At 44.7% G+C, this 27640-nt stretch overlaps 1 protein-coding gene across 1 annotated transcript in view; it reads left to right on the plus strand.

The window, feature by feature from the left end:
• Positions 1-27640, plus strand: part of SDAD1 (SDA1 domain containing 1) — a 199967-nt gene that overhangs the window by 108764 nt on the left and 63563 nt on the right. Inside the window, exons 13-15 of the mRNA XM_086961777.1 lie at positions 13340-13398; positions 20856-20932; positions 26885-26982. Of these exons, the coding sequence (XP_086817903.1) occupies positions 13340-13398; positions 20856-20932; positions 26885-26982 (234 nt within the window). The remainder of the gene's footprint in view (positions 1-13339; positions 13399-20855; positions 20933-26884; positions 26983-27640) is intronic.

The raw sequence follows: 27640 nt of genomic DNA on the forward strand, positions 1-27640 counted from the left end.
TCCCTCAGGATGCCGCACTAGTGGCCGCGTCGAGAGCATTGGCCACACAGGAATGGTTCTACGACGCCCCACAAAGCTTTGTGTTACAGTGTGTGGAAATCGCTCTCACAAGGAACTTTTTCTGTTACAAAGATGACCTCTTTTTACAAGTGACGGGAACGTCTATGGGGGCTACAATGGCACCTAGCCTGGCCTGCATTTACGTGGGCCAATTTGAGGAGCACATCATCGAATCTGACATCAATCCCTTCAGAGACCACATACGCCTCTGGAGGCGATACATTGATGATGTGCTCCTCCTCTGGACAGGGGAAGAAACACTCCTGGTCCAATTTTTAAATTGGCTGAACACCCAAGACATGAGCCTGCGTTTCACCTGGAATTACCACCATGCAAAGGCAGTCTATCTTGATTTGGATATTGAGGCATCTGGAGGAGGTTTCCGAACAAGTGTACATCAAAAGCCGACCAATAGGAATTCACTATTGTCATATCGGTCATATCACCCAAGAGCACTCAGGGACAATCTCCCTGTAGGACAATTTCTCAGGTACAGGCGAAACTGCTCATCAACGGAACTATATAAGGAACAAGCAGGAGTCCTAAGCTCGAAACTGGAAGCCCGTGACTATCCACGGAGAGTTGTCAAGCAAGCCCAGAAAAGAGCCTTGAATACACCGAGAGCAGCCTTGTTAGAGACACAAGTCAAAGAGAAGTCAGACTGTCTACCTGTAGTCATGACTTATGATCCCATGGCTACAAAAATCCGCCAGTCGATCAGGAAACACTGGTCTCTACTTTCAACAGCGGATTTCAAGATGCCACCACCACGGTTTGCCTTTCGAAGAGCAAGTAACCTGAAAGACAAACTGGTTCACACCAGAATCGTCGGAAGACCAGAAAATGAGAACACTACCATCCCGAAAGGACACTTCCCGTGCGGGAGCTGTTCTGTGTGCCCCCTGACTAAGAAAACCACCACCGTGACTCTTCAATCTGGAAACATCTGGTCACTGAATCATTTCAGTAACTGCAATACAACCAACGTGGTATACAGACTGAAATGTGAGTGTGGTCTGGAATACATCGGACTCACCACACGCAAGATCAAACTCCGCATCCAGGAGCATGTCAGCACAATAAGGATTGGAAAATTGACTACTAAGTTAGTGCAACATTGCCACCGAAATAAACACACCTTCACCTGGGTAGTATTGGAGAGAGTGATGGGCGATGCGCAATCTGTGGAAAGACGATTAATCAACAAGGAAGCTCGTTGGATATATCAAGAACAAAGCGAACAGAAAGGGCTGAATGAATTACTGGAATGGAACAAGTTGCGTTAACCATCCGAAGAGCTGTCTCCTAGCGCAGTGGCTTTCTGTCCTTTTTGATTGGTGGCACTCCTCCATCCTAAATTAACATCCTAAATTAACATCTAAAATGATAACATCTATAATAAAGACCCTATTTTCATTTCAGGAGAACTGTAATTCTCACCATACCTGATCTGACTAGGCGTTACATGTATTAGCCTATAACTGTCTTCTTCGCCCGTGGCCCTTCTCTCTTAGAACAGTAGTTTAGCTGCCATTATAATCCCCTTAATATACTGCGATTGTGCCAATACTTAAATTTTACACTAGCTAAATACAGGACACGTTTAACTACACCTGAGTGTTCCAATAATGCAGTCTAGCTACAAATATTGGCGTATACTAAATAATACCACATTGGTTTAATTCCCATTCTCCACTCTGTTGCTGGCCCAAATGTCCGTTTACAAATGGCCGCGTCTTTTTTCTGAAGACCAGCCTCAATATACTGCGTTTTTTGCCAACACCCAAATTTTTACACTAGCTCAATATAGGACACGTTTAACTACACCTGTATGTTTCAATAGTGCAGTCTAGCTATAAACACGGGCGTATATTAAATAACACCACATAGGCTTATTTTCCATGCTGTTCCGGGCCTACAGGTCCGTTTACAAATGGCCGCGTCTTTTCTCTGAAGACCGGCATTTAACAACAGAATAGCCTGGGTCCAATCACAGCCCCCGAAACCCGGCGGCCGGGTCCCGTGTCTGCTGACACTAGGGACCAATCGAAATGCGCTGTACGCGTTTGCAGGAACCAATCGGAGATCCTGGAAACCGGCAGCCTTGACTCACGTGATGTACCATGGCGGACCAATCGTAACGCGCATACACCCGGTAAATAAACAGAGATTCATTCGGTCGGCGCTCTAGGGTTGAGAGGACGCCGACCGCTACTCTAAAACCGGTAACATCTAGCTTAACTGCATTTAGGCTATGCACAATACGCGAGGCAAGAGTAGGCTCCTATACTAAAAGTATTGAATGCTCTGTGTTTTTACATTCTAGTGACTTTCTCGTACGGAGAGTAAGGACCATGTTCACCTAAGGGAGCTGGTTCCCGTTTTTAGCATTACTTCATCACTGGTATGAGAGGCAAAACTGCATGCAGGGTAAATGGAAGTCTTTCATTTATTTACCAATACAGCATGGTGGTTTGATAGTTTGATACGCAGAAAATAGAGAGGGACACCAGGTGACCATACTCTTGTTTGTTTATGTTACAGCACTCAAGCTTCAGTGTCTCTTGCAGTGGCATTTAAAGTGTATTGCCCTGAAGAAATTGCCTGATAGAAACCAAGGCAATGAAACATGTCGGCTGTGAGTAGAGAGTGAATCGATAGGTAGTATTTACTCTCTTCTTTTTTAGTATATGTGTGTTCACTGTTTTGCAACAGAGAAGGGAAAGAAAGTAAAGTTTATGGTCCCAGTTGCCCAGTGACTTATATGTTAAATGTTGTTAGTTTTGTCACATATAAGTTGTGTCCACTGCACCATTCACTGTCTTTTTACTTTTGAGGTTCGAGACACGTTTTTTGGTTTTAGCTTGATGGCACCGATGATGAGAACAGGGCCATCCTGGTGAGTACCAACCAGGGGTCCCATTGGTGGTGCGCCCGTGAGGTGCCATCTCGCTTTTCACACATTTTTTGTCTGTGCTGTCCTGTGTGTATCAATCAGAGAGGTTGTTGTTTTAATGAGGCAATAGATTGAAACATCTTAGGATTCTCTTGAGACTAAAGAGATCCCTTGGATAACAAATTTTGACCATGGATGTTTACAGTGCAGCAAATGAAAATTGCCATGAGAACTAGGACCTTTGTTGTTTATTAACCAGACAAGATGGAGCCCGGCCCAGAGCGCCCTCCATGGCGCAGTGTCTGAGGCGCAAGATACACTTGGCACAATGACACAACAGAAGGGGGCGGGCCATCTATGACTTCAAAGAGGGTATGGGAGTGATTCTGTTTCAGATCCTTTCTACTTTCGCTTACTCCTCTCCAATTCGAGCTTGCCAGGGATGTTTTTGATTCATGATGACGACACGTGGGCAAATCAATGCTGTCTGTACTCTTTGAAACCTTCAAATAACCAGTGTAGTCTTACTGTATTGTGAATTTTTATTTAACAAGTTGTTTAATAGTTTTATTAATCGTCTTTAGCTTACATCATAGGGCATGTATAGGCGGAATAGAAGAAAGCATTGACAAGCAAAATAGTCCATTTGACATTTTTTTTTAATGTTATTATAGAAATATCGGTGTCCTATCACAATTCCCCCACCCCTCCCTCAACTCCTTCACCCTCATTGCGGAGCAGAGCCCCCACTTTTTTGCACCCACAGTGCTTAAAGTCAATTTCTTCGAGTATGTGCACTATTTTAGACAGCACGATTCCGAAACAGGTAGAGGCAAACTTTGTTCACTGTTTCAAGCATATTGTGGGCCTATGCTCCCATCTAAAGTATCAAAGAACAAAAGAGGGTGCCAGTGCTGATGTGAATAATATTTAAACAACTAATGGCCAGAACAGAACTCGAAAAAATCAAGAACGGGATTAACTATTTAATAGTTTTTTATTTTTAACAAAATTTTAGAACAAGCAAAAATTCTCTATTTTTCCATATACAAAAGGACATATTTACAAAGGACACATGAAACTAGGGGGAAAGTTTGGAGTTCATCAGTCATACAATATTTCATACATATCACATACATTCAAAACACAGTCATACCACTCAGGGACAGGGAAGGTGTGGGGCACAAAAGGCAATAAAATCTGTACACTAAGATATACTACAAAATAAACTAAGCAATAGGCCACTGTCTGCGGACACAATTTACAGAAAAAATGACGGGAAACAGTCACTGTACACTGTACAATCCTAAAATAGTCTACAAACAAAACTTTTTAATAGTAGAACTCGGTATTGTACTAGCGACCAAGGGAAAACCTATGAACACTTGTCGCTCTCGCAGACACCATGTGGCAGGGGCCTACGCGTTTCGAATCCCGCTGACTTTCCTGGGATTCTCTTCAGGGCCTTATGTAGTATCTGAATGGGAAAAACAAATAACACAAGAATACAAAAATTACAAACAGAAAAATAGTTTTTTAAGTAATCAAGAGACCATACATCAGTGAACCTGACAGAGTAAAGCTCCGTATCTCTATTTTCTTACCGGTGGAGACGAAGCCAACTTAGAATAGTGACGGGGGGCACAAAATAGTTGTCTTTATATCTATAAATGCAAATGCATATATTTAGACTAACCTCCTAGGAAGTGGTAGAAAGGCGAGGTATAAACACAATCTGCGGGCCTACTTGCCTGGTGTCCTTGCTTTGTGGGCCTTCGTCCTAGGAACTGAGGATAATGGAGACACAAGCTGAAAACCAGATCAGGGCTCGGTACCTTTCTGTTTGGAAAAAATGATATTTTTAGATTCTGCTTCTATTCCTCACCCAGCAATTGGTCTACAATCAAAATCAAGCTTACCAATGGCACAAGGTAGCCTTGGTTTTTCAAGCTTCAAACCGGAATCTGGTGATATATTTAGTCGTTCTATAAAGTAGAGAAAACGACGCTTATAAGAGCACATTCAATGCCGTATTTTATAAGTTAATAGCTTTCGAACCATTGTTACCTTAGCCGGTCAGGCTAGATGTAGTACAGTCTGTCCTGTGGTTAGCTGTGTCTGAAAAGATGGGACTATTGACTACGGCCCAAAACTTTGTGCTATAATAATAATAATAATAAAGGAATTTATAAAGCGCCTGGTGACGCCATCCCGGCGTGTCCCCGCGCTGTGGAGTGAGCAGCAGGAAAAAGTGAGAGACCTATAGGGTAAAAAGGTGGGTTTTTAAAAGTTTCCTAAATATTGTCTCTGTCTCTGCAAGTCTAATGTTCAGAGGGAGAGAATTCCAATTTTTGGCCGCCAGCGCACGAAAGGAGCGCCCTCCCATTCTGGCCTTGTTTATCCGGGGGGCTTTCAGAAGTCCAGTTCCCTCGGAGCGTAGTGCTCTGTTGGGCACATAAGGGATAGCAAGATCCTTTAGGTATTCAGGGGCTTTCTGAGAGGTTATCCTGTGACATATGAGGAGCGCTTTGAACAGGATCCTCTTTTTTATAGGGAGCCAGTGAAGGGCAGCCAAGGTGGGCTTTGAGGCAGCTCTTTTGGGTAGCCTGAGGACTAACCGAGCTGCCGTGTTCTGAAGAACCTGCAGCTTTCTAATGTTCTTCTCGGTAGTCCCTAAGAGTAGAACATTACCGTAATCGATACGGGAGGTGACTAGAGCTTGGGTCATCGTGCGTCTGGCCTCTAAAGGAAGAAGGTCCAGAGTACGGTTAAGGGTCTTCAGCACCCCAAAGCATTTCCCTACTAGCTTCTGGACGTGGCTGTCAAAGGAGAGTCTAGGATCGACCCATACACCCAAGTTCTTTGCTTCCTTGCAAGGAGAAGGTAAAGGGCCTAAACAAGGAGGCCACCATTCCTGATTCCAACTAGCCGTGTTTCCCCCAATCACCAGAACCTCTGTTTTAGAGCCATTGTCCGAGAGTTCAGTGCCTGTTCCCTAATGCACTTCTTTTTTGCAGCATGAATCATTTTCTGGATTCACATGCCATGCATTTTTCTGCCATCTAGTGGTTGGGTCTGAAATTCTTTTGTTAGTCTATTTTTTTTTTTTGCGGCGGGGCTGTCGTTTGTGGCTATTTGATGCTATGCTCATCCTCCATTGATGTCAGAAGTGTGCCCCAGAGGCCTTTGTGCGTGGTCGCCAACTTCAAATTCTTTTTTCCAACGGTTCTGTAAGCGTCAGCCAAAGCTCTGCGGACGCCAAAGATAAGAAGAAAGATTCGACGTATCCTCCAAGACAGAGGGAGAGAATATCCACCACGAGGGACATCTGTTGAGGAAATATTACAAAAACCCAAAGAACACTGAAAAAATACTGATCAGCATCAAAAAGGTGTTCACCATGTGGTAGGGCGACCACATGGTTGGAGAATGCACCGACAAAGGAACGGACCAGACAAGAGAAATGGGCAATACTCCCTTTAGGTTTGGTTTCCACCATACGTTTTCTCAGAGGTCTGGAGGCAGCCATCAGGTTTGCAACCTCTTCTTACCCAGGGATCATAACACTGAGGGCTGTTAAGCATGTGCTAAATTCCTTCCGAAGATGCTGAGGACATGTGGTAAGCAGTGACAGGCACACCAAACCACCACGCGGGTGCAAAAGAAGGAAGCCCATCTCTTGGCGAACTTGGGCAATCAAGCGAGGAAGAGGACAACTTGGCATTGAAGCGGCACAAGCCAAAGGGCAGACGCAAAGTGAGAGGTCATTGACCAGTAACCTGGTCCCTCAAAGAAACAGGATGGAGACCCCTGGAAAAAACCTCCAATACCAGTGGAAAAAGCAGGTGGAACCAACCAAAAGTCAGTGGACTCAAAGTCCCTAAAGGCAACCTCATGCCGAAAGATTGGTTGACCAAAGGTAAGTCAAAAAGAGCCCGCTGGGTCCCGACACAAGTCTACCTGTGGAGGTCCCTCGCGGAATAGCGTTCTACATCGAAGGATGAGGGAGAAAGGGCGACGGAACCGTTTAAGCTTGAGGCTGCTGCTGTAAAGAAAGGACTGTCTACTGAGATCAACGAGAAAGCTCTTGACATCAACAGAAACAAAAGGCGCCTCAAAACCAAAATGGCAGCAATTCTCCAGAACAAAAAAGGCTTTGAGGAATCCCTTCAGACCCTTCAGCAGAACCGAGCCTTGAGGGACAGGAGCAAGTCCAGCTAGACCCGCCAACTACACCAGGCCGCAAGAAGCAGAGCAGGAAATCTTCCTCGACAACCACCAAAGGCTCGTCACAGCTGTTGAAAACCTTGACAAGTGACCGGATATTGAGGTTGTCTCGCCGGAAGAGGAAATCGACTCGGACTCTTCAAGACCATCCCCTTTTAGCAATATCAGCCTGTTTACTATTATGGTTGTCGCTTTCCATTGCCCTTAAACCGCATGCAAGACTACACATGAAACCCCACCAAGAATGGATCCAGAATCAATGGTCACAGGCAATAGGTAGTTGGGAAGATATAATGGTTGTAACACAGAAATGGCAATGCAAGGTGAGATGGTGGAACACGAACAACACAACGACAGGCGGACCCTCCACAGAGCCAACTCCAACTGTGACAATCACCAGATCCCTAATTTGCTGGGGAGCGCACAAGGGTGAACTTAAAATCTGAGGACTATGTAGAGTGGAGGAAGCAATACAACACATAAATATCCTGGAGCTAAGGATGCTTTTTCCAGCCTTAAAAGCCTTTGAGACACATGTGAAGGGGAAGATAGTGCAAATACATAGAGACAATACAACCATGATGTTCTATCTGAACAAGCAAAGAGGATAAAAGAGACCCAAGCTTTCCAAACTAGCCCAAGAAATATGGGCATGGGTCATTCAGAGAAAAATAACCATAATAACAACAAATCTACCAGTAGAGCAAAATGAAGACGCAGGCAGACAAGCCGGCAAGCCTCCTTATCACACGACTGGGAACTAAACGGACAGGTGCTCCGAGATCTTCTCACTCACTGAGGCACCCTAGAGATCGACCTGTTTGCAACACCAGAAAATGCTAAATAACAAAACTGTGCGTACCACCCCCCACTCTTGGTTCAAGTAGAATGCCCTTTCGATAGACTGGTTAGGGAGATTTGCATATGCCTTTCAAATAACTCCACTCATTCGCCTAGTTATAAGCAAGTGCAAACAGGCACACATGACCATGCTCCTCATCGTCCCATAGTGGGCAAGTCAGCCATGGTTCTCTGACCTGGTGGAGATGGCACTGGGTAATGTAAGAAAGTTGCTGACAAGGCACGACCACGCCATGCAAGGGGTAAGAGTCCACCACCCAGAAGTAAGTACCTTGAGCCTGGTGGCCTGTCTCCTGAGAACATAGTTTGGCCACTTGAACCTCCCAAAGTGTTCCATGGGCATCCTAAACCATGCAAGAAGGCCAAGCAGAAGAAGGTGCTCCTTCACAAAATGACCGAGATATGTCCTGTGGTTCAGGAACAACAAATTGTTTTACCACAGAACGGAGGACACCCCAGTGGTTAGATACCCTACACACCTATTGGACAACAATCTAATGTACGCCTCGCTATATGTACACTTGGTGGCATAGCAGCCTACACAAGAAGACACCTAGGAAGAAGCCTCTTCAAAACACCAGTGATTAAAAGGTTTCTAGAAGAGGCAAAGAGACCATTTCCATACAGGTCAGCACCAACACCAGTGTGGCACCTCAACCTGGTACTAACTCAACGAATGAAGTCATCCTTTGGATCTTTGCACACGGCAGTGCTGCGGTTCCAGACTTTAAAAGCCCTCTTCCTAATTGCAATCGCATCATTGCTTAGGGTGAGCGACTCACAAGCACGAACCACCCAGGAACCCTACCTACGAATACACAGAGACAGGATTGTCATGCGGTCAACCCAGCATTTCCTCTCCAAAGTCATATTACAGTTTCATGTGAATCAAACAGTTCATTTCCCAGCATTTTTCATACTGCCAAAAATGCAGTCCGAAAGAGTCCTACACATGCGGAACCTATTCAGGGCTGTGATATACTACCTGGAAAGACCAAAGGAGATCATAAAGGTAAACCAGTTCTTCATGTTCCTCGCAGATTCAAGCAAAGGAACAGTGGTAACAAAAAGCACCTTTGCAAGTAGGATAGTGTAAATGATCCAGCACTGCTACCAGAAGCAGGCACACACTTGTAAGCAATGAAGAAAGGGGTCACCTTGGTGTTCATTGCAAATGTGCCGATAACCGGAATATGCATAGCAGCCACCTGGATATCCGCTCACTCCTTCACAAATTACTATTTCGTGGAGATCCATTTTCAGAGTCACAAGTGGGACAGAGAGTGCTGAAGCACCTGTTCGCAAACTCAACTTCATTTGTAACACCACCTCCAAGAGAAAACAAGATATTGCTACAAAAAAATGCACAGCATTGGAATCCAGAAAAGGATTCATGCTGCAAACAAAAAGGGTACTTACAGTAGGAGTAGTTTTCCATCTTGAAGAATTTTGTGAATTCACATGCGACCCTCCACCTACCCGATAAAGGAGAGTGTAGAAAAGTGGAGTATTATGTGGTATGAAGGTTAGTCCTCACCTTGTAATACTATCACGATACCCAAAAGATGGTCCTTGGAATCAGGTTAATAAATCCTTAGCTCAGCCTGGTAGTGTGGCAAAGAGCAGTTAGACTTTACTAAAGGAACATGTGTTAAGCATTTCAGAGTACCAACATGGGCGATAAGTAATTGACAAGACTCAAGGGAAATCCTACACTAATTTTTAAAAATAACGTGTATTTTTATCCTAATTTAGACACTGAAACAAACAGAATAGCATACATATAACTGGAGTTATAGATTTCTTAAGCAATAGAAAATCAGTACAAAATAATACAGTGAAAATATAACATTGTGGTAAATGGGAAAACCCACTAGTAACAATCAGTCACTTGCAGGCCAAGTTGCTTTGTACCCTTGCTCTGTAAGGGTGATGCTGATCCAAGGACCAAGCTACAACAGTCAGTTCAATTTTACCTGGCCCATGGAGCCCGAGTGCAGAGTTGTCCTGGTTGTCCTTGGTACTGAATCAGAGCTGCGGGAAAGCTGCTTTTAGCACTGAGACAGTGCTGAGGGGTCCAAAGATGAAGAAAAAAGAACAACCATGTGCTTGGTAATGTAAGTCGGATGGAATTCCCTCTTAATGAAGAGTTGAGTAAAGGGGTCAGTTGTCAGACTGGCGACATACAAGCCTTGGCAGCGGTAAGCAGTGCGGAGAGTAAATTTGATGACTGGTGATCCAGGGAAACGCAGTGGCTGCATGTAACTTTGTGGAAGTCAGTACTACAGTTCCCACATTGCACTAGACCATCTGGATTTCAGCGATCCCACGGACGGCTCGATGGCCAATGATTCTTAGGAGCCAGAGCACTGTTTTACCAGCAGTTTGCAGGGAACTTGTACCACTAGTTTAGGGGAATCTGACGGTACTTCAGGCTTCCACATGGGTCCCTCTGGCTGGGGGAACCGAGAGCCATGGGTTAGTCTCGACCAGGCAGTTCCAAGAGCATTGACACAGGTGCAGGGTATCCCTCCTTTGCTTTGGGCAAGTCTTGTTCTTGCTGGTGTGGGGCTCTTTTTTAGCCCGCAGTAATGCTGGTTGTTTAGAACTGAAGTTCTGGTGTCAGGGGGTCGATTAAATCCTAGATTTATGGTTATGGGAGATAGTAGCCAATGGACAGCTAGTCCACCCCTGAGGTGACCATATCTGGGGGTCTGAGTCACTTTTTCTACCCCGAACTCTTGATTCTGCCTCTTCTTTAGTCCTCTTCAACGCAGGTTGTTCAGAACTGAGGTTCTAGTGTCAGGGGGTCGCTTACATCCTAGATTTATGGTTATGGGAGATAGTAGCCCATGGACATCTAGTCCATGCAGCTAGTCCACCCCTAAGGTGACCATATCTAGGGGTTTGGGTCACTCCTAAGGATGGTAGAGATCTAATTTTATTGTACATACTAGGCTTCTCACCCTGGACTTGTGGCTAGCCTTCTGGGGGTGTTCACCTCCTTGTATAAGTAATTTTCCACATACTCGGGTGAAAATGTGCCTGGGGCATGGACAGGGCTGTTTCCTCCACCTGGAGCCAGCCCTAGTGCATATCAGCGGCGATGCAACCTTTGAAGCACACCACTTTGATGTGCCACTTCACTAGCCTGCTTGAGAAAAGGGAGGTGGGACCTACTTCCTGCCCAAGCCTTGGTTCCTGGCTCCTGAGAGTATCACCCTGCCTGGCATGAGGTCAGAATCCTGTCTTGCGGCAGCAAAAGCGGGAATCACAGACTGGCCAGCCAGAGCACAGAGAAGCTTGGGCAACCAGGTGGGCAATCTCTAAGGTATCCACCTGGGTGCATACCACATCACCCAGGGCATGAAATATTGTGGCAGGTGAGAAGGTATGTTGTTTGATACCAAACATGACTTATTTCGTTAGTACCGTAATGGAACTGGCAACCTCGAGAATGCCCGGTTGGCAGCCAGTGTTATTCTATGGAGCACTAACACTTATAGTAGTTTCCAATAGGGACCGCCATTCTGGGGACAAATAGGCTTGCATTTATATGTCATCGCCTTTAATATACTGCACCCTGCCTCTTGTGCTCAGGAGGCCTTCCTTAGTCTGATGTATATTAAAAATAGTATTGACTGTGCCTCACATGGTGAGGGCACAGGCAAGTTCGAGCAGTTTGCACTGCTCCTGCAGTCTGCAATTGCAGGCCTGCTGTCAGTAGCTTGATTGGGTCGCTCAGGGCGGCACAAGACCGTTCTCCTGCCCTGGGAACCCTTTTATGACCCATGCGCTGGATACCACTGGTACCATAGACTAGGGATTTATAAGGAAGTAAAGTCCTTGTCAATTGGGATTACCAATGCACACACAACAGTTTTAGGGAGAGAGCGCTGGCACTGGGGCCTAGTTAGCAGGCCTCAGTTCACTGTCAAAAACCAGCATCTAGTAGTCCAAATGGAGCAGAAAGTGGGGGGCATCTGCAAAGAGTCCTGTTTTCTTACAGAGAGGTTACAAGGAGGGTTACACATTTCAGTACCTTAAATCTACACGATGCCAAGAAGGATAAAGGTCACCCAAAGGGGAAAAAAGAATCTGAAGATGGTGACCTCTCACAGAGGTTTCTGGGGCGCACGTCTGAAGTCTGAGGATGGGCATTGCACCAAAAAGCCATAGACCACGCCCAGCAAAACGAAAGAAAGAAAAAGGGGTCTATATAAAAAAAAGGTCTATCAAAAGAATTCCGGATTCAACAACTAGATGACGTGATAATGTGCAAAAAACACAGTTGATGGACATAATGCAGAACAATGTCTTACATTCACCCCAGTACAAAGATCTGGGCCTAAATCCATCGTTTTTTTTTGCACTCCACACCACCCTAGGTCAGACAATACCTATATGCAAATCAGCCTTGACCCTGTGCCTCATGGGAACAGTCCAGCCGGAACTACCAAGCCATGTCTTTCCTAGACCGGAATCAAGCATCCAAGGACCGGTTTCTGGCTATCAGCCTTCTTCAGCTTGGATAGCTTGACTCCAGTGATGTGGAGAGCCTGGGACTCACGTCTGAGCATACCCAGCCCACTCGGGGTGAAAATTGCAAAAAAAACCAGTTGATGGACAGAATGCAAAACAATGTCTTACATTCACCCCAGTACAAAGATCTGGGCCTAAATCCATAGTTTGTTTGCACTCCACACCACCCTAGGTCAGACAATGGCTATATGCAAATCAGCCTTGACCCTGTGCCTCATGGGAACAGTCCAGCCCGAACTACCAAGCCATGTGATAATGTGCAGCATGTGAATCCAGAAAATGTGTCAAGCTGCTAAACTACTCCTACTGGTAAGTAACCATTTTGTTATCTTCAAAAGGATGGTTTATTTATCTAAGTGTGTGTCTATGGTCCCCACGGGTTAGGTCAAGGCATACAGTATTGAAAGCAAGGCTAAAACGTCTGTTCTTATCCATATTGTACTTGTGGATTCCTGTACAGCAGCTAGGTGAATGTCTGGCTCATGCAACTCTTTCCTCTGGGCCCACCTTCCTTGTTTTGTCTATGTTGGCATTCGCTATTGACATGCATTCAGATTTAATGTAGATGACACACTTATAAAATAAATGCTCATTATATGTAACAATACATTAATAGTCCATGTACCTTGCTTATTTTCACATGCAATCTACTCCTTTTGCATATTATGCCTTTTGAACTGCTCCTTGTCTACACCGCGCCTCTTCCACTTGTTATAATTTATGTACCCTTTCTTACCGCTTCTGTTTTTCCAGAGGTAACGAAGATTCTTCTTCATGCTGCACAAGCTGCACATTCGTTGGTTCCACCAGAGGTAAGCAGTTGCCTAGTCACTTTGAAGGGAACTGAATATTGAAAACAAAATCTTGACTCATCAATGAGGAGCTCAATCAATTGGCTTTGTTCCTGCACTGGTTTATAAACTTCTGTTGGCTTCTTCTGAGCTGTAATTATCACAATTTGGTTTGACCTCATAATTATAAACAAGCATTGGCATAGCTAATAGGTCTCACTTTTGGGACCTTATAAGTATTTAGTTATGCAGCACAGTATCCTTGGTGCAACAACAACTGTTGCATGGCTAATGTGTGTTATTTCTGCTTGGCTATTAACTACTGTACATTTATCAAAGTCTAAGAATTTATTAGTGCCTGTCTATGGGGAGATATACATAATTTCAGTTTGCGCTCGACGTGTACGGCTGATGACGTGGCAGGTTATAAAGGGTCATTTTCTAAGGGAGAGAGCTGTGGCAAGTGGACCGTGCAAGGGCTTGGGGTAGAAAGTAATGTATGGTATGGAGCCCGAGTACAATATCGGTGTACTGTAGGATAAAACCTGATTAGTGCATTATCTTTGTGTATTATTCTAGTATTGAGCGCACACGCTTTTGTCACTACTCTAATGTTTAGGATTCGCGTTTCCTTGTGAAACTTGGAAAAGGTTCTAGAGAAAGGTGTGGCTGAATTGTGACGAGTGGATCCGTTTATCTTGGGCATTTTTAACGCCCTTATCTGCATGGCCAATCAGCTATACGACCGGACGGTAGACAACAGGTCCCACACTGTTCCGCGTCGGGGCGGTTACCCTATACCGGCCCGGGTGCACGCCCGGTGGTACGCGGTCAGGGCAGCGTCCCAGTCTTGGGCAATCGGGTACTTCCGGAGGCCCGCGGTCTCCTCCCTGTGTAGAGACACACTCTCCGCGCAGGCCCAGTTGTCAAAAGAGCGACGCCAGTCAACAGGGCACGGGGGGCGGCACTCTTCCATCGTTTCGTGATGAGCCGCTTAGCTGTAATGAGTCCTAGGTCCCAGAAACGTGCCCTTAGTTTGGTCTGTTTGGTTCTCTTGTAGAGCCCCAGTAGGCATGCTTCCCATGTCTTGGGGAGGGTATCGCCCGTGGCCGCCGTCAATGTGTCAGCGACCGCCGACCAGTACAAGGTGAGTTGGGCGCAACTCCAGAGTGCGTGTAGGAAGTCTGAGTTCTGGAGGCCGCACCTGGGGCACGCCGATGACGTGAGTCCGAAGTAGCGATTCAGTTTGTCTGGGGACAAATACGCGCGGTGTATTATGTAATATTGGATAATCTTAAATCGCGCGTTGCGTGGAATATTTCCGGCGCCTGCCAATACCGCAGCCCACTGTTTGTCTGACCAGACACTACCCCGGTCGGTCGTCCACTTCTCTCTCAGCCTTTGGGAGGAGAATTGAGTATGACTGTGTAGCGCTTGTGCCAACCAGTGTACTATATGGGAACCGTCGCCCATCACATGTAAATGCTGGAGTAGCAGATGTGTGGGCGGCTCGTGGGCCAAGTCACCCCATGCCTTCGTTAGCTCGCGGAGAAGCCTGGCGTGCGCCAGAAATTGGCCCACTGGCAGGCCGGTGTCTGCGGCCAAGGTCTCGAAAGGCAACAGCTCTCCGTCACTATACAGGCTGCCTAGGTCGTCCAAATCTGCCGCAGTCCAGCTGCGTAACTCGGTTGAAGAAAGCGCGCCAGTACCCAGGGGGGTCCCCAGTAGAGGCATGTTCGGGGCATAGGGTACCGTGCTGTTGGTGAGTCTGAGGCTCCGCACATAGCACTGCCTCGCGACTGCCACATGGATCTGAGCGGGGGGTCGGCCCCGCGTCAGGGGGTGGACGAGTGTCAGCACTTGCACGGGGGACAGGGTAGTGTCGATCGTGGCCGTATCCATCAGGTTTTTACCACTCAGCCAATAGGCAACCCATTGTAGCTGGGCCGCTAAATAGTAAAGTTCCTGATTGGGAACTGCCAAGCCACCAGAGTCCGAGGCCGCGTAGAGGGTCCTCAATGCTACTCGGGGGCACCCTTTATTCCAGATGAGGCGCCTGGTGAGGGCCTCCAACCCTTTGAATATGCATGCCGCTACGTACACCGGTAAGTTAGCATAAAAGTAGAGGAGCCGGGGGAGCATTATCATCTTGGTTAGCGCCACTGGGGCCGGCACATTCAATGGGAGGGAGTTCCAGAACGTGACCTGGGCCGATAGCGAGGATATGGCTCTCACGAGGTTGCCCTCCAGGAGATCTATAGGGTCCCGATATATGAGGATCCCTAGATACCTGAAAACCGTCGGGTGCCATCGGAGCGTGTCCAATCCACTGAGTCTTAGCTTATTTCTTTATTTGAGTTGCTAATATTACTGACACCTGTAGGAACTTGCAGTTGGGATCTTTTTGTTTTCTGTTGCATTGTGCAATTTATTTTGCAAGCTGAAGACCTTGATCTGTCCTAAAATACACAATTTCCACTATGGTCGTCAATGGTTTATCCTATCCCAGTGTGTCTGTCTCTATACGCCCTCCTGTATCTGCATGAATGACTGCTTGCGTATCTATCAATACATGTGTGTCCTTTGGTATTTTCATCTTCAGAGCACTAGCTCTGGAGGCAAAGAAAGTCGCTCATTTGTCATGAAGAAAAGTACACGTATCACAAAAGACATAACGATAAAACATTCTTGGTTGACCATATCATATATTAGTGTGAAAACAATGCATGGTGATGTGAGATATGAAAGTTCTGACTGGATGGACACATAGTAACTACATTGTCAAACTTGATAGCAAGCATTCATTATGTATCATGCCACCAGCTCTACTGTACTGCTCTGAAAATGGATTTGTCAAAGGTTACCCTAGCACTGTCATCAGGAAATAGATTGATAAATAAACCGGCAGTCAGTCAGTCATGCAAGTACTGAAAGACACAGAGACTGGCAGCCAGACTGGTATAGAATAATCTGACTCACTATCAATAAATGCACAAACATATGTATGTGAACGTACCTGGGTGTGCATGGGCACCTGTATGTGCTGTGGGTGTGTGCTTGTGTGCTAGTCAATGTTGTATGTGCACAAGTGTTGCCTCTCTACACTCACCTGTGATGTGGAAAGCCAGACTGGTTGGCTTTGTCAAAGCTTGTTTTCTAGGAGGCAGTCTTAAGTGGGCGAGACGGTGGAAGACAGTGCCTTTCAAAGAAAGACATTCGCACCAAGGTTCTAAAATGCAAGCACGTATTCACCTAAACCAATGAGCATCCTAAAATGCCATACTGCCCAGCACCGTGAGAAGCGCCGTGGAGGTTGGATAAGCTGTTGTGTTATGGCCCTTGAATGCAAGGTGCTCTCACTTCCGGTGATGAGTTTGCCGAGACGGAGTTTCGGAAGGCACTACTGTGTCAGCATTTGCACCGATTCGATATGCCTCACCTTTAACTTCTGTGACATGATGCACCTTGCCTTGAGCAGGTATAGCACAGTTTGCAGGTGCTGCCTCGCGAGGTTCCACATCAGTTGAATATGATAAAGGAGCGGCTTTTTCTTTCTGCTGCAAGTTGATTGAATGTTTAGAGAGACATGAAATGTATGATAAAATAACAAATATGAAAAGCAGTTCCAACCAAACCATTGTAAGGCACATTTACCATCTAGTGGATGCACTGTGCAAAAATGTGATGCAGGCAGATAAGGAATGTTATTTAATAAAGACTGCTGTGAACGCAGAAAGTAATATTAAACAGCAGTTCGGATGACGACCAGGCGAGGTGAACTGAAAGTTTCAAAACACTCGAAAGTAAGCGCATCTGTCGGCAATGGAAAGTACACGAATAACCGAAAAACTCCCGAAAATATAGGCATGGGTTCACGTATGTAACCAGTGAACAAGTCCTATAAAAGCACGCACGCCTCTCGTTCACAGTGGGAGGGCACACAAAACGATTCCGTTGCGGGAGCGAGCCAGAGGCATCATGTGTTTGTAAGTTAATTACAAACATATGGTGTCAAGGTCGCTCCCGCAAGGGAATCGCCAAACGTGCACGCGTTGCCATTGAAGGCAATGGAACTCGTGCACGTTTTAAGAGCGAAAAGTGAACCAATTGCAAAAGGTCTTTTTGCCTATCAGCGCATGCGCGCTGCATAGGCGAGAACTAAAAAGTGGTTCCGAAAGTGCATGCAATGGAAGGACAAACACTGTGCATGGAAGCAGTACTGTGGATGGACAAGCACAAGAAAAGGAAGTGAAGCTGGCATGCGTTGACTGAAGAAGAGGAACCAAATAAGAGTGATGATGAAGCCATGCAAATGTATGAAGTGTGTTTGCTTTAAGCCACCTGTAAGTAAACTGGTCTCTATTTTATAATGCTGCTATTTATTTAGACAGATTCAGTACCTAAATTGATAATTTCTTAGGCACTTATTTCATTATTTTCATTTCAAACATATAGTTAACACAATTTCAATATTCAATATGTCCAAGTTTGACACACTACACCACATTTAAATTAATAAACATATTTCAAACAAACAATATATATGCACCCGAAGGTGTAGAAATAATTGCGAACAATTTGATACAAATAAATGTGGTACAAAAAATATATAACATTTCATAACAGTGCACCAGTTCTTTTTCACAAAATAGTCCTGTCTGATATGTTATATCACAATGTGCTATGACTAAGCTCACAAGGGATGCCTTCCGAGCAGTGTCACTTTATCCTAGGCGTACACCACTAGGATGCACACTGTTGGTTTAATAAACCTTTGTGAGTACTGTACACCATATACTAGTTAATGGAAAGAGCCGACGCGTTTCCAAACCCGAAACTAATATAACGGGATTTTCATCAGGCCTGGACTGTGTACCTGTCGAAGTGAAAAAGGAAACAAATAAATATTGGGGCCTTCTCTTTCATTCTGCCTCACTATATCTGTGACATTGAAAGTGATGTGCACCTCCCACACCACAAAGTAAACACCTCAAATGATCACAGCCACTGTCTCGTATCACAATGGCAATAAGCACAAAACCCAATACATCACCTGATGAATACACTGCCCACTTCTGGCCGGGGGAAGTCTTCACACAGCCGGGGGTCAGAGCTCAGTAATCAGGGTCCAATCCGAGATAGACAAGTCTGCCCTCGCTCGGAATTCAAACTCCCACCAGACCAGTGGAGGCTCCCGTTTTAATACAAATCCGAACGTAACAAAGCTTCTAGCAAGCCTCGCCCCCTCGTTCTCATGAGAGCCCGTACCAGTCCGCTCCAAGGCCACGGCATCAGTTGATCAGGTCTTTGCTATGGCTTTGAGACGGACCATGTACATTCCTCTGATAAGAATCGTTTTTCTGTAGTCAGTAAAGTGTGAAAAACAGGAGGAAGAGCAGAACATGTCCTCTCCACTTTGCAGCTACGTGCAAGCACAGAAAATAGCTTACATCATGAAAATGGAGTTAGTTAGGCCATGCACACAGAAAGGCCCAAATCAAGATGGAATTGAGAAGCAAGATGACATGAAAGCATGTCAAAGCTAATTGTAAGAACTCGTGATTCTCACCAATGCACAATACAATACACATCCCTGCACAACTGCACGCCTTCAAATGCACATCCCACACGCTCTGCTCTTGGCAAGACTGTGCCACTCCGTAACAGCTCCCATTGAAAGACAGCAAGATTATAGAACAGAAGAGAAGCAGGCATATGAAGCAGGCATATGCAGGACTATCCTACATTAAGGCTAGGGTAAAATAACACACTAAAATCAATTAAAATGGTGATGGTTGAGGCTCATCATAAGGTGCCAAAATCACAAGAGTGGCTCTTTTATTACAAGGTCAAAGACAAAGCCTTCTTGGGTAGATGGTGTTCACCCAGAGGTCCAGAAACATTTCTGTGTGTGGCAGGCTGCCTAAAGCCAGTCAGTGACCACACCAGGATCAGTAGGTTTTCAGGGGGCAACTCTGGGGTGCCTTCTGAGTACATGGTTTAATAAATCTCACATTGGCATCAGTGTGGATTTATTAGAAGGAGTTGTTTGGTACCAAACACTCATGGTTTCAGTGAAGCCAATATGTTGCTGGGGGACTCGATTTGTCGAGTTTCCAGCCCATGTACTCCTTATGCCTTCCCTGGCACTTACAGTATCTAAGAATTGATTTAAGTATTGTAGGGGCATATCTATTCATGCAGATATGCCCTCACCTGTGTTATACTGCACCCTGCCTTATAGCTGTAAGGCCTGTTAGAGGGGTGACTTATCTATACATCTAGGCAGTGCTGTCTGGCATGGCACCCAGGCAGTATACCATGGCAGCATTTGTTTTTCACCTCACAAGGGCTTGCAAGCTTCAAGGGCAATGACAGAGTCCTAGTGAGGGGGTCCCAGGGGACCCTCTTCATATTCCAGGCCATATGTATCCAAGGTACCACTTACTAAGGACTTACAGGGGGCATAAGTACCAATTGTGGATATGTTTTTAGGGAAGAAGCAATGGAACAGGGGACCTGGTTGGCAGGGACCATATACACTTTAATTGAAACCACATCAGTTTCCAACCAAAAAGTGAGGGCTACAATGTCAATAGAGGCACTATCTCACACTTGAAAAACATACTTACCCGATTGTATTGATTTTAGTGCCTAAACATATATAAAGATGTGATATTTTTATACATTTGTGTGGATGTCCATATTGAATCATGTGTATCAGTTATTGACTATTGTGTGTATTTGCAGATGTCTAACACGCCTCTATGGTAAGCCTAAGGATGCTCCACCACACTACCCCCTAGAAGAGCAACTTGGGATTGCTAGAGGAGACCCCTGTCCACTAGTAAGGGAACCCCTTGACTCCTTCAGGCAACATATCACATTTTGATAAATAAAGAGTCCGCTTCCTACATATATGCTCTGCTGTACCTATTTCCTGACTGTCTCCCATACTGCCCTCCCTAGCCCATAGCTAACTGTTTTCTCACAGGTCTCTATAATGAAGAAAAGAAAAATGAAATAGACATAATTTACTCTATTTCAGGTATATCCGTAGACCTCATTACACACTCAGCTTAGTCAAATCTAATGGGAACTGGCCAGAAAATGTACATAGATTTGGTCATCCACTTTGCATGGCATTACCTCAGTACCATTAATTTCCTGCAAGAGGGTCTTTGAAAATTATTTATAATGACTGATCAGTAACTGCTTGTTCCCCACTGCTAAAATGTGGTGCCTCCCTTCTTAGACATGGAAGGCACATCACTGGTCTTGCACTCCACCATTCCAAACCTAGATTGTCTATACAAGAGAAGCCAATTCTAGCCCCGCTCCATCCTCCTTCGCGGGCTGACTCATTGCTCAAATATGAACAAATATACATTTCTTTGCAAGTTACATATTCTAGGCTTTTGCATTACTTTTAAATCTGATAGAGTACATAAAAATATACTTTTTGTTATCTTTTTCAGGTTATCCAATCACTGATGATGACGATAGCCAATAACTTTGTCACTGACAGAAACTCGGGGGAAGCAATGACTGTAGGGTATGTATGGAAAAGAATTGGAAAAACACAACAAACCCTTACAAAGGATTGGATGTTTCAGCAGTCACTGCCTGAGTATTCTGAGTTACTTAAACTATACAGACCTCAAGGGAAGGACAGGTCTATCTTTTTACAGGGAAGGAGTTTGATGTTCTATGACAATATTAAAATATGCAGAGCATGTAAGTGTAGTGTATTTGATGTGATGATGCTGGAGAAAATATGCACATGTGTAAGTACCTTAAGTATTCTTCTTAAACCCTGCAGATACTCATCTGCTGAGTCCCCCCCCCCCCCCCAACTCCCTTGAAATATTTTAATGACTTTAAATGGCCCTTTTTCTTGGAATTGTTGAAGATCACTCTTCTTGTCATCCCCCTTCACCCAACAAAAGGTTGTAGACTGTGCTATGGTAATAGGTGAGGCACATGCACACACATTTTAACCTGTTATTCTGTAGCTCTGACACAGTTTAACATATCAGATGTTTATGCATGTCTGTTGTAGTGGTGACTTAAGCAATTGCCTTTTTGCACAACATCTGTCCTGGATTCCTGAAAAAACGCTCTGCATTACAGTATGCTCGATGGCATGTGTGGCTGTAGATGCACATACTCTGCATACTCCTGCCATCTAGTGTTGGGTTCAGAGTTATGCAAGTTGTTTTTCTTTGAAGAATTGTTTCGAGTCATGAGGTGAGTGACTCCTCCTGTTGGTGACACTGAGCATGGGCATTGACTCCTTTGTTAGATTGATTTCTCTCTGCCGTCTGGTTTAGCCGTTTGTGCTTCTCCTCCATGTTGGACTACTGTTTACTGTTTTACTTTTCGGGCCTATCCTGTCTTCGAGGGTATAGCTCTTTCGATTGCGCTTTCCCCTTTCAGCATCATTTTAAATTCATTGGTTTGGTTACCAACTGATCGCCCCTTTGGGCGCTGCCCTTCTCTGGCCTACTTTCCACATGCACTGTTGGCACTGAAAATGTGTTCCTTTTGGAAGTGACACCTTTTCAATTTTGCACCCAGTGTCTCGCCAAGTACCTGCAAATGGACCAACATCTTGGGTGCATTATTTGCCTTTTGCCCGATCATCGTGAAGCTGATTGTGACACCTGCAAGTCTTTCTGCTCGAAAAAGACTCACCAGGATCAGAGGTCGCGTTTGCTGGAAATGTCTCATCGTTCCGAAGACGACACGCCTGACATTTTTAAAGAAGAGCATGCCCAGGAAGACCGTGCTGCAGAGCAAGAAGAGCCCTTGTCTATAGAAGAGACTTCCAGCTCTGACGTGTAGGGCGAATTTGAATGCAACCTGCCACTCAGACAGCGTGTGAGTAATTTCGATTCTGACCCTGTCTCTTCACCTAAAAAGACTGCCAAATCTTCACCCGTTCCATTACCAGAGGTCGCCGAGCCGCCTTTGCCATCTGTCCATAGTCGGAACAAGAAAAACTCTTCAGCGACCCTACCCTTGGGTCCGGCCCCAAAACTACCTAGGTTAAATTGTTTCTGGCAACCTCAGATCGTACACATCCATCAGTGTCCTCCCAATCTTCGGCATTGACCTGCCCTCTGACTACTTCTGCTTCTGTGCCGGGCAAGAAACATCTTTCCGCTTTGATATCTTCAGTTCCGAAACCAGCTGAACCTAAGACCTCAAAGCACTGTTTGGTTCCAAAATCATCAGAGACGAAAATTTCAAATCATGCCACTTTTTCTATCTCTCCCGTTGAACCTATCCTCAAAACCATGGTTATTTGACATAGAGAAATCCAGATTCAACAAGGAACTGGAAGAATAGTGGCCTCGCCTCCACCAAAGAGGTAATTAACTTTTGAGGAGTATTTGGGCACTCCTGTGCCGCAAAAGAAGAGTTCAGAGGACAGTGCTACCAGTCCTACTCATCATTCTCCACCTCCTCTTCCACCACAACTTCATCCCCCGCCACCACAGTCTCCACTATCTCCTCCTTCCTCTCATGCATCTCCACATCATGATCCAATAGATGTTACACATCCAGGTTCGCCTAAATCACACACTGGAGGTATAGGGGACCCCCTAGGAGAGCCAGGCTTTTGAGACACTTGTGATAATGATTCCATGATACCTAATGGTCCAGATTTATATCCAGCTAGACCCTCCCCTTCTGAGGATGCTAGTGTCTACCAACAGATTATTGCAAGGACAGCTACCTATCATGGTGTCCAAATACATAAAGTATCTTTAGAGGAAGACTTCCTTTAAGACACCCTATCTTCTACTGCCAGTGTTTGCCTATGTACCTGGTATGTTGCGCCACGTTGAGGATATTTTCAAAGAACCCGTCTGTGCTAGGGTCATTACACACTCATGGATAAAAAAGATATGACCCAGCACTATCAGACCCTCCTATTCGCACATGGTCAGGTTCCATCACTGCTCGTGAAAGAGCTAATAGTTAATCATAAGGAGATACGCCACCACCTGAAAAAGAGAGCTAGTGTATTGATGTAGCAGGTAAATGGTTAGCGTCTCAAGCATTTAACCTCTTGCATATTTCCAACTCTCAGGTCCTCCTAGTGTTCTATGATAGGGCCCACTGGGATGAAATGAAAGAGTTATTGCAACATCTCTCTGAGTGGTATCATAAAAAGGGGCAGCAGATTGTGGCAGAGGGTCAGGCCATCACTAATAAGTCTATCATTTGTGGCTTTTATGCAGCAGACGCAGCCACATAAGGAATAAACACCAGTGTCCTCAAGCATCACGCTTGGCTCAGGTGTTCCGGCTTTCAGTCAGAAGTGCAACAAGTGGTCCTTAATATGCTCTTTGACCCTATTCACCAATAGAAAGCAGTCCCTATTCACCAACAGTGCACAGGAGTATACTCCCTATATTGTCTCATTCCAAAAAAGGACGGGTTCTTAAGACCAATCTTAGATCTCAGACCCCTCAATTGTTACATCTTTTCAGAACATTTTCACATGGTCATACTGCATGTCAATCCCCCACTACAACAAGGTAACCATATGACCACACTGGATCTCAAGCATGCTTACTTTCACATACCTCAGGTTTATCATAGCAGGAAAACATTACCAATTTGAAGTACTTCCATTTGGAATCATTACTGCTCCACTATTGGCTGTACACTTAGTACAGCAAAACGTTCATGTATTCCCATACCTGTAGACTAGCTCATCAAAGCCAGCACTCTTCACCAATGTCAACAGTTGACAGAGGATCTACTCCACAACTTTGGTTTGTCCATCAATGTCCCCAAATCTCACCTTCAACCTCTTAAGAATCAACCATACTTGGGGGCAACACTCAACACACAGTTGGGGTTAGCATATGCCAATCTAGCTCGGATACAGAATTTTCAAACAACTCTATCTCACTTCCAGCCAAACAAAACTCTCACAGTTTAGACTGTCATGCTCCAACTGGGAATGATGTTGTCTTGCATTGCCATAGTCTCACACGCATGCAAGGCTACACATATGCCCACTGCAACACTGTCTCTCTCGCCAGTGGTCTCAAGCACAGGGTCAGCTACAGGATTTAGTGTTGATAGACCACCACACTCCCTGTTCTCTGAAATAGGGAAATACCAACAATCTATTAAAGGGACTTCCTTTCTTGGACCTAGTGCCTCAAATCATTATGACTAGAGATACATCACAAACATGCTGGGGTGTACATCAACACTTTACAATACAAGGTCGTTGGGATGCCAGACCGCAATCCCTTCACATCAACCACTTGGAACTTTAAGCAGTCTTCCTAGCACTGAAAGCTTTCCTTCCTCATCTCTCACACAAGGGTGTCCTAGCCCACGCGGACAATATGACAGCCACGTACTATCTTCAAAAAACCAGGGGACAAGGTCATCTCAACTATCCATCACACTTCGCTCAGACCATATGAAATTGGGCTCTTCACCATCACATTTATCTCTTGGCAGAATATCTGCGGGAAACTACCAACATTTTTGCGGACCTGCTCAGCAGGACTCACCAGCAAACCCATGAATGGGAACTCCATCCACAAGTTCTCTTTCCATACTTTAAAAAGTGAGTGTTTCCTCAAATAGACTTATTTGCCACAGCTGAAAACGCAAATGTGCCAAAACGTCACCTCCAGGTTCCCACACCCCCTATCCAAGGGAGGTGCACTAGGATGAGTTTGTGGGGTATATTTGCCTATGCTTTTTCACCTCTCACTCTCATTCCATTTCTTGGTTCGGAAACCCAGGCAAACATCATTACAAATGATCCTTGTAGCTCCCACCTGGGTACGTCAATCCTGGTTCACAACCTTACTAGTTCTCTCACTAGTCCCACACGAGAACCTCCCCAACAGACCATACCTTCTCACTCAGGTCTATGGACACATCAGACATCCAGATCTCAGGATGTTCAACCTAGCATTCTAGCACCTGAAGTCTTAGAATTTGTTTACCTAAACTTGCCAACAGAATGTATGGGCATTATTAAACACACACTCGGACCCACAACTAGTGCTTGTTAAGCTGCAAAATGAAAACGTTTTGTTTATTATTGTCATCCTAAACAAATCCTCTCAAAGCCACAGCACAGGATATTATTTATTTGCTTCATTTGCTAAAAACCCAATTCAATATATATTTCCATTAGATTGCATCTTGCTGCCATAGCTGACTATCTACAAAATAGACAGCATCTCTCTTTCTTCGGGATTCTAGTCATTAAAGCGTTCATGAAAGGACTTACATCAGTTATTCCACCTTGTGTTCCTCCAGCACCCTTTTGGAACTAAAATATTGTACCTACAAGGTTCATGGGTCCTCCATTTGAGCCTTTACATTCAAGCCTTCTTCAATTTCTATCATCAAAAGTGGTGTTTTTAGTTGCCATTAGCTCCCGCGGGTTTGTTGGTGAACTCCAGGCGTTAACCTTAGAAGAACCTTTCTTTCAAATACATAAAGATAAACTGGATCGAAGTATTAATCCTAAAATCCTACCTAAAGTAGTTTCCCAGTTTCACCTCAATCTATTAAGCTTTCTGTTTTTCCCCTACTCCTGATTCTGTTGCACAAAGAGCTCTTCACAGTTAGAATGTTAAGAGCGCTCATGTTCGACACAGATAAAACGAAGATTTTCAGTAAAACAAAGCAACTCTTAGTACCTTTTTCTCTACCTCATCAAGGCAGTCCTATATCCAAATAAGTTATAGCTAGGTTCATAGTTAAATTCATTCAAATGTGTTACATTAAAGCAAAGGGGGGGGGGGAGAGCAACTATGGCCTTTTTAGGAAATATTTCAATAGCTGACATTTGTAAAGGACCTACATGGTCTACACCACACACTTTTACTAAGCACTACTGTGTGGAATTTTAGTATGCCAACAAGCCAATGTAGGCCAGGCAGTGCTACATACTTTTTCAAACTACTGCAATGCCCACACACTAATCACCACTTATAAGGAGGGACTGCTTTACAGTCTATGCAGAGCATGTGCAGCCACACATGCAATTGAATGGATTATGTTACTTACCCTGTAAGCATCTGTTTTTAGCATGTAGTGCTGTAGACTCACATGTGCCCTCCCTCCTCCCTGGATGCTTGTGGCTGTTGCAGTTAACTTTTCACACATTTCTATCGTATATTTACATATTAACATGGACATCTCGATTTTATACGCATTCATTACACTCCTTTCTCACCCTCCTGTGGAAAAACAATCTAAAAAAGGAGTCGATGCCCATGCGCAGTATCACCGAGAGGAGGAGTCACTCTACCTTGTGATTCGAAACAATTCTTCAAAGGTAAACCACTTGTACAACTCCGAACCCAACACTAGATGCCAGAAGTATGCGCAGCATGTGGATCTACAGCACTATACATGCCACGAACAGATGCTTAGAGGGTAAGTAACATAATCCTTTTTTGTGCTATCTAATTTGTAAATCCTGATTGTTTTTCTTTCTTAGAATCAATGCTATCAAAGAAATTACAGCCAGATGTCCGCTGGCCATGACAGAAGAACTGTTACAAGACCTTTCTCTGTATAAAACACACAAAGATAAGAGTAAGTATGACAGGGTTTATCAGTTTAAAATTGTCTGTTTGTTGCCTCCTCATGCTACGTTCCTCATATACTAAATGCCATGAGTATCCTAGATGGCCTCCCTCCAAACTCGTATTCCTAGCAGAAGTAGCGGTCCTCTTCATAAAGACACACTCCTGGAGCATTCATTTTGGTGGTAATGCATATGGAACATAGCGTTCATCTCAACCTACCAAATTTATGTGAGAAAACATGTATCTACGGGATAGTGGAACTTTCTAGAAACCGTTCATATTGACACCTTTGCCTGAAAGCTCATACATTTAATTTCCTAACATTTCAAGTCTGTACCAACCTCCTATAAAGTGCTGTTGGCTAGCTATTACTTAGTAAATTTACAATTAAAGTACCACTTCTTTCTATTCAAATTCATAAGACTCAAACCAGTTTTTTCTCCCCTAGCTCATTTAAGGGGAAACCTTTACTGGAGCACGGGTGGGGCAGGGTCGAGGAATTGTATGTGTTCCTAGTTCTTCAGTGTGCCAGCTTGCGACTGCTCCCTTCTGTTCCCGCATAAGTATATTCCTCATCTGACTACGGTATAAATAACTGGGATTTTCTTGAAGTAGTCTTAACACCAATCGAGAAGCATTTCTAGAGAACTGGCGCACTTGGGCGT

Source organism: Lissotriton vulgaris, chromosome 3_1 (assembly GCF_964263255.1).
Source record: "Lissotriton vulgaris chromosome 3_1, aLisVul1.2, whole genome shotgun sequence".
Taxonomy (NCBI): Eukaryota; Metazoa; Chordata; class Amphibia; order Caudata; family Salamandridae; genus Lissotriton; species Lissotriton vulgaris.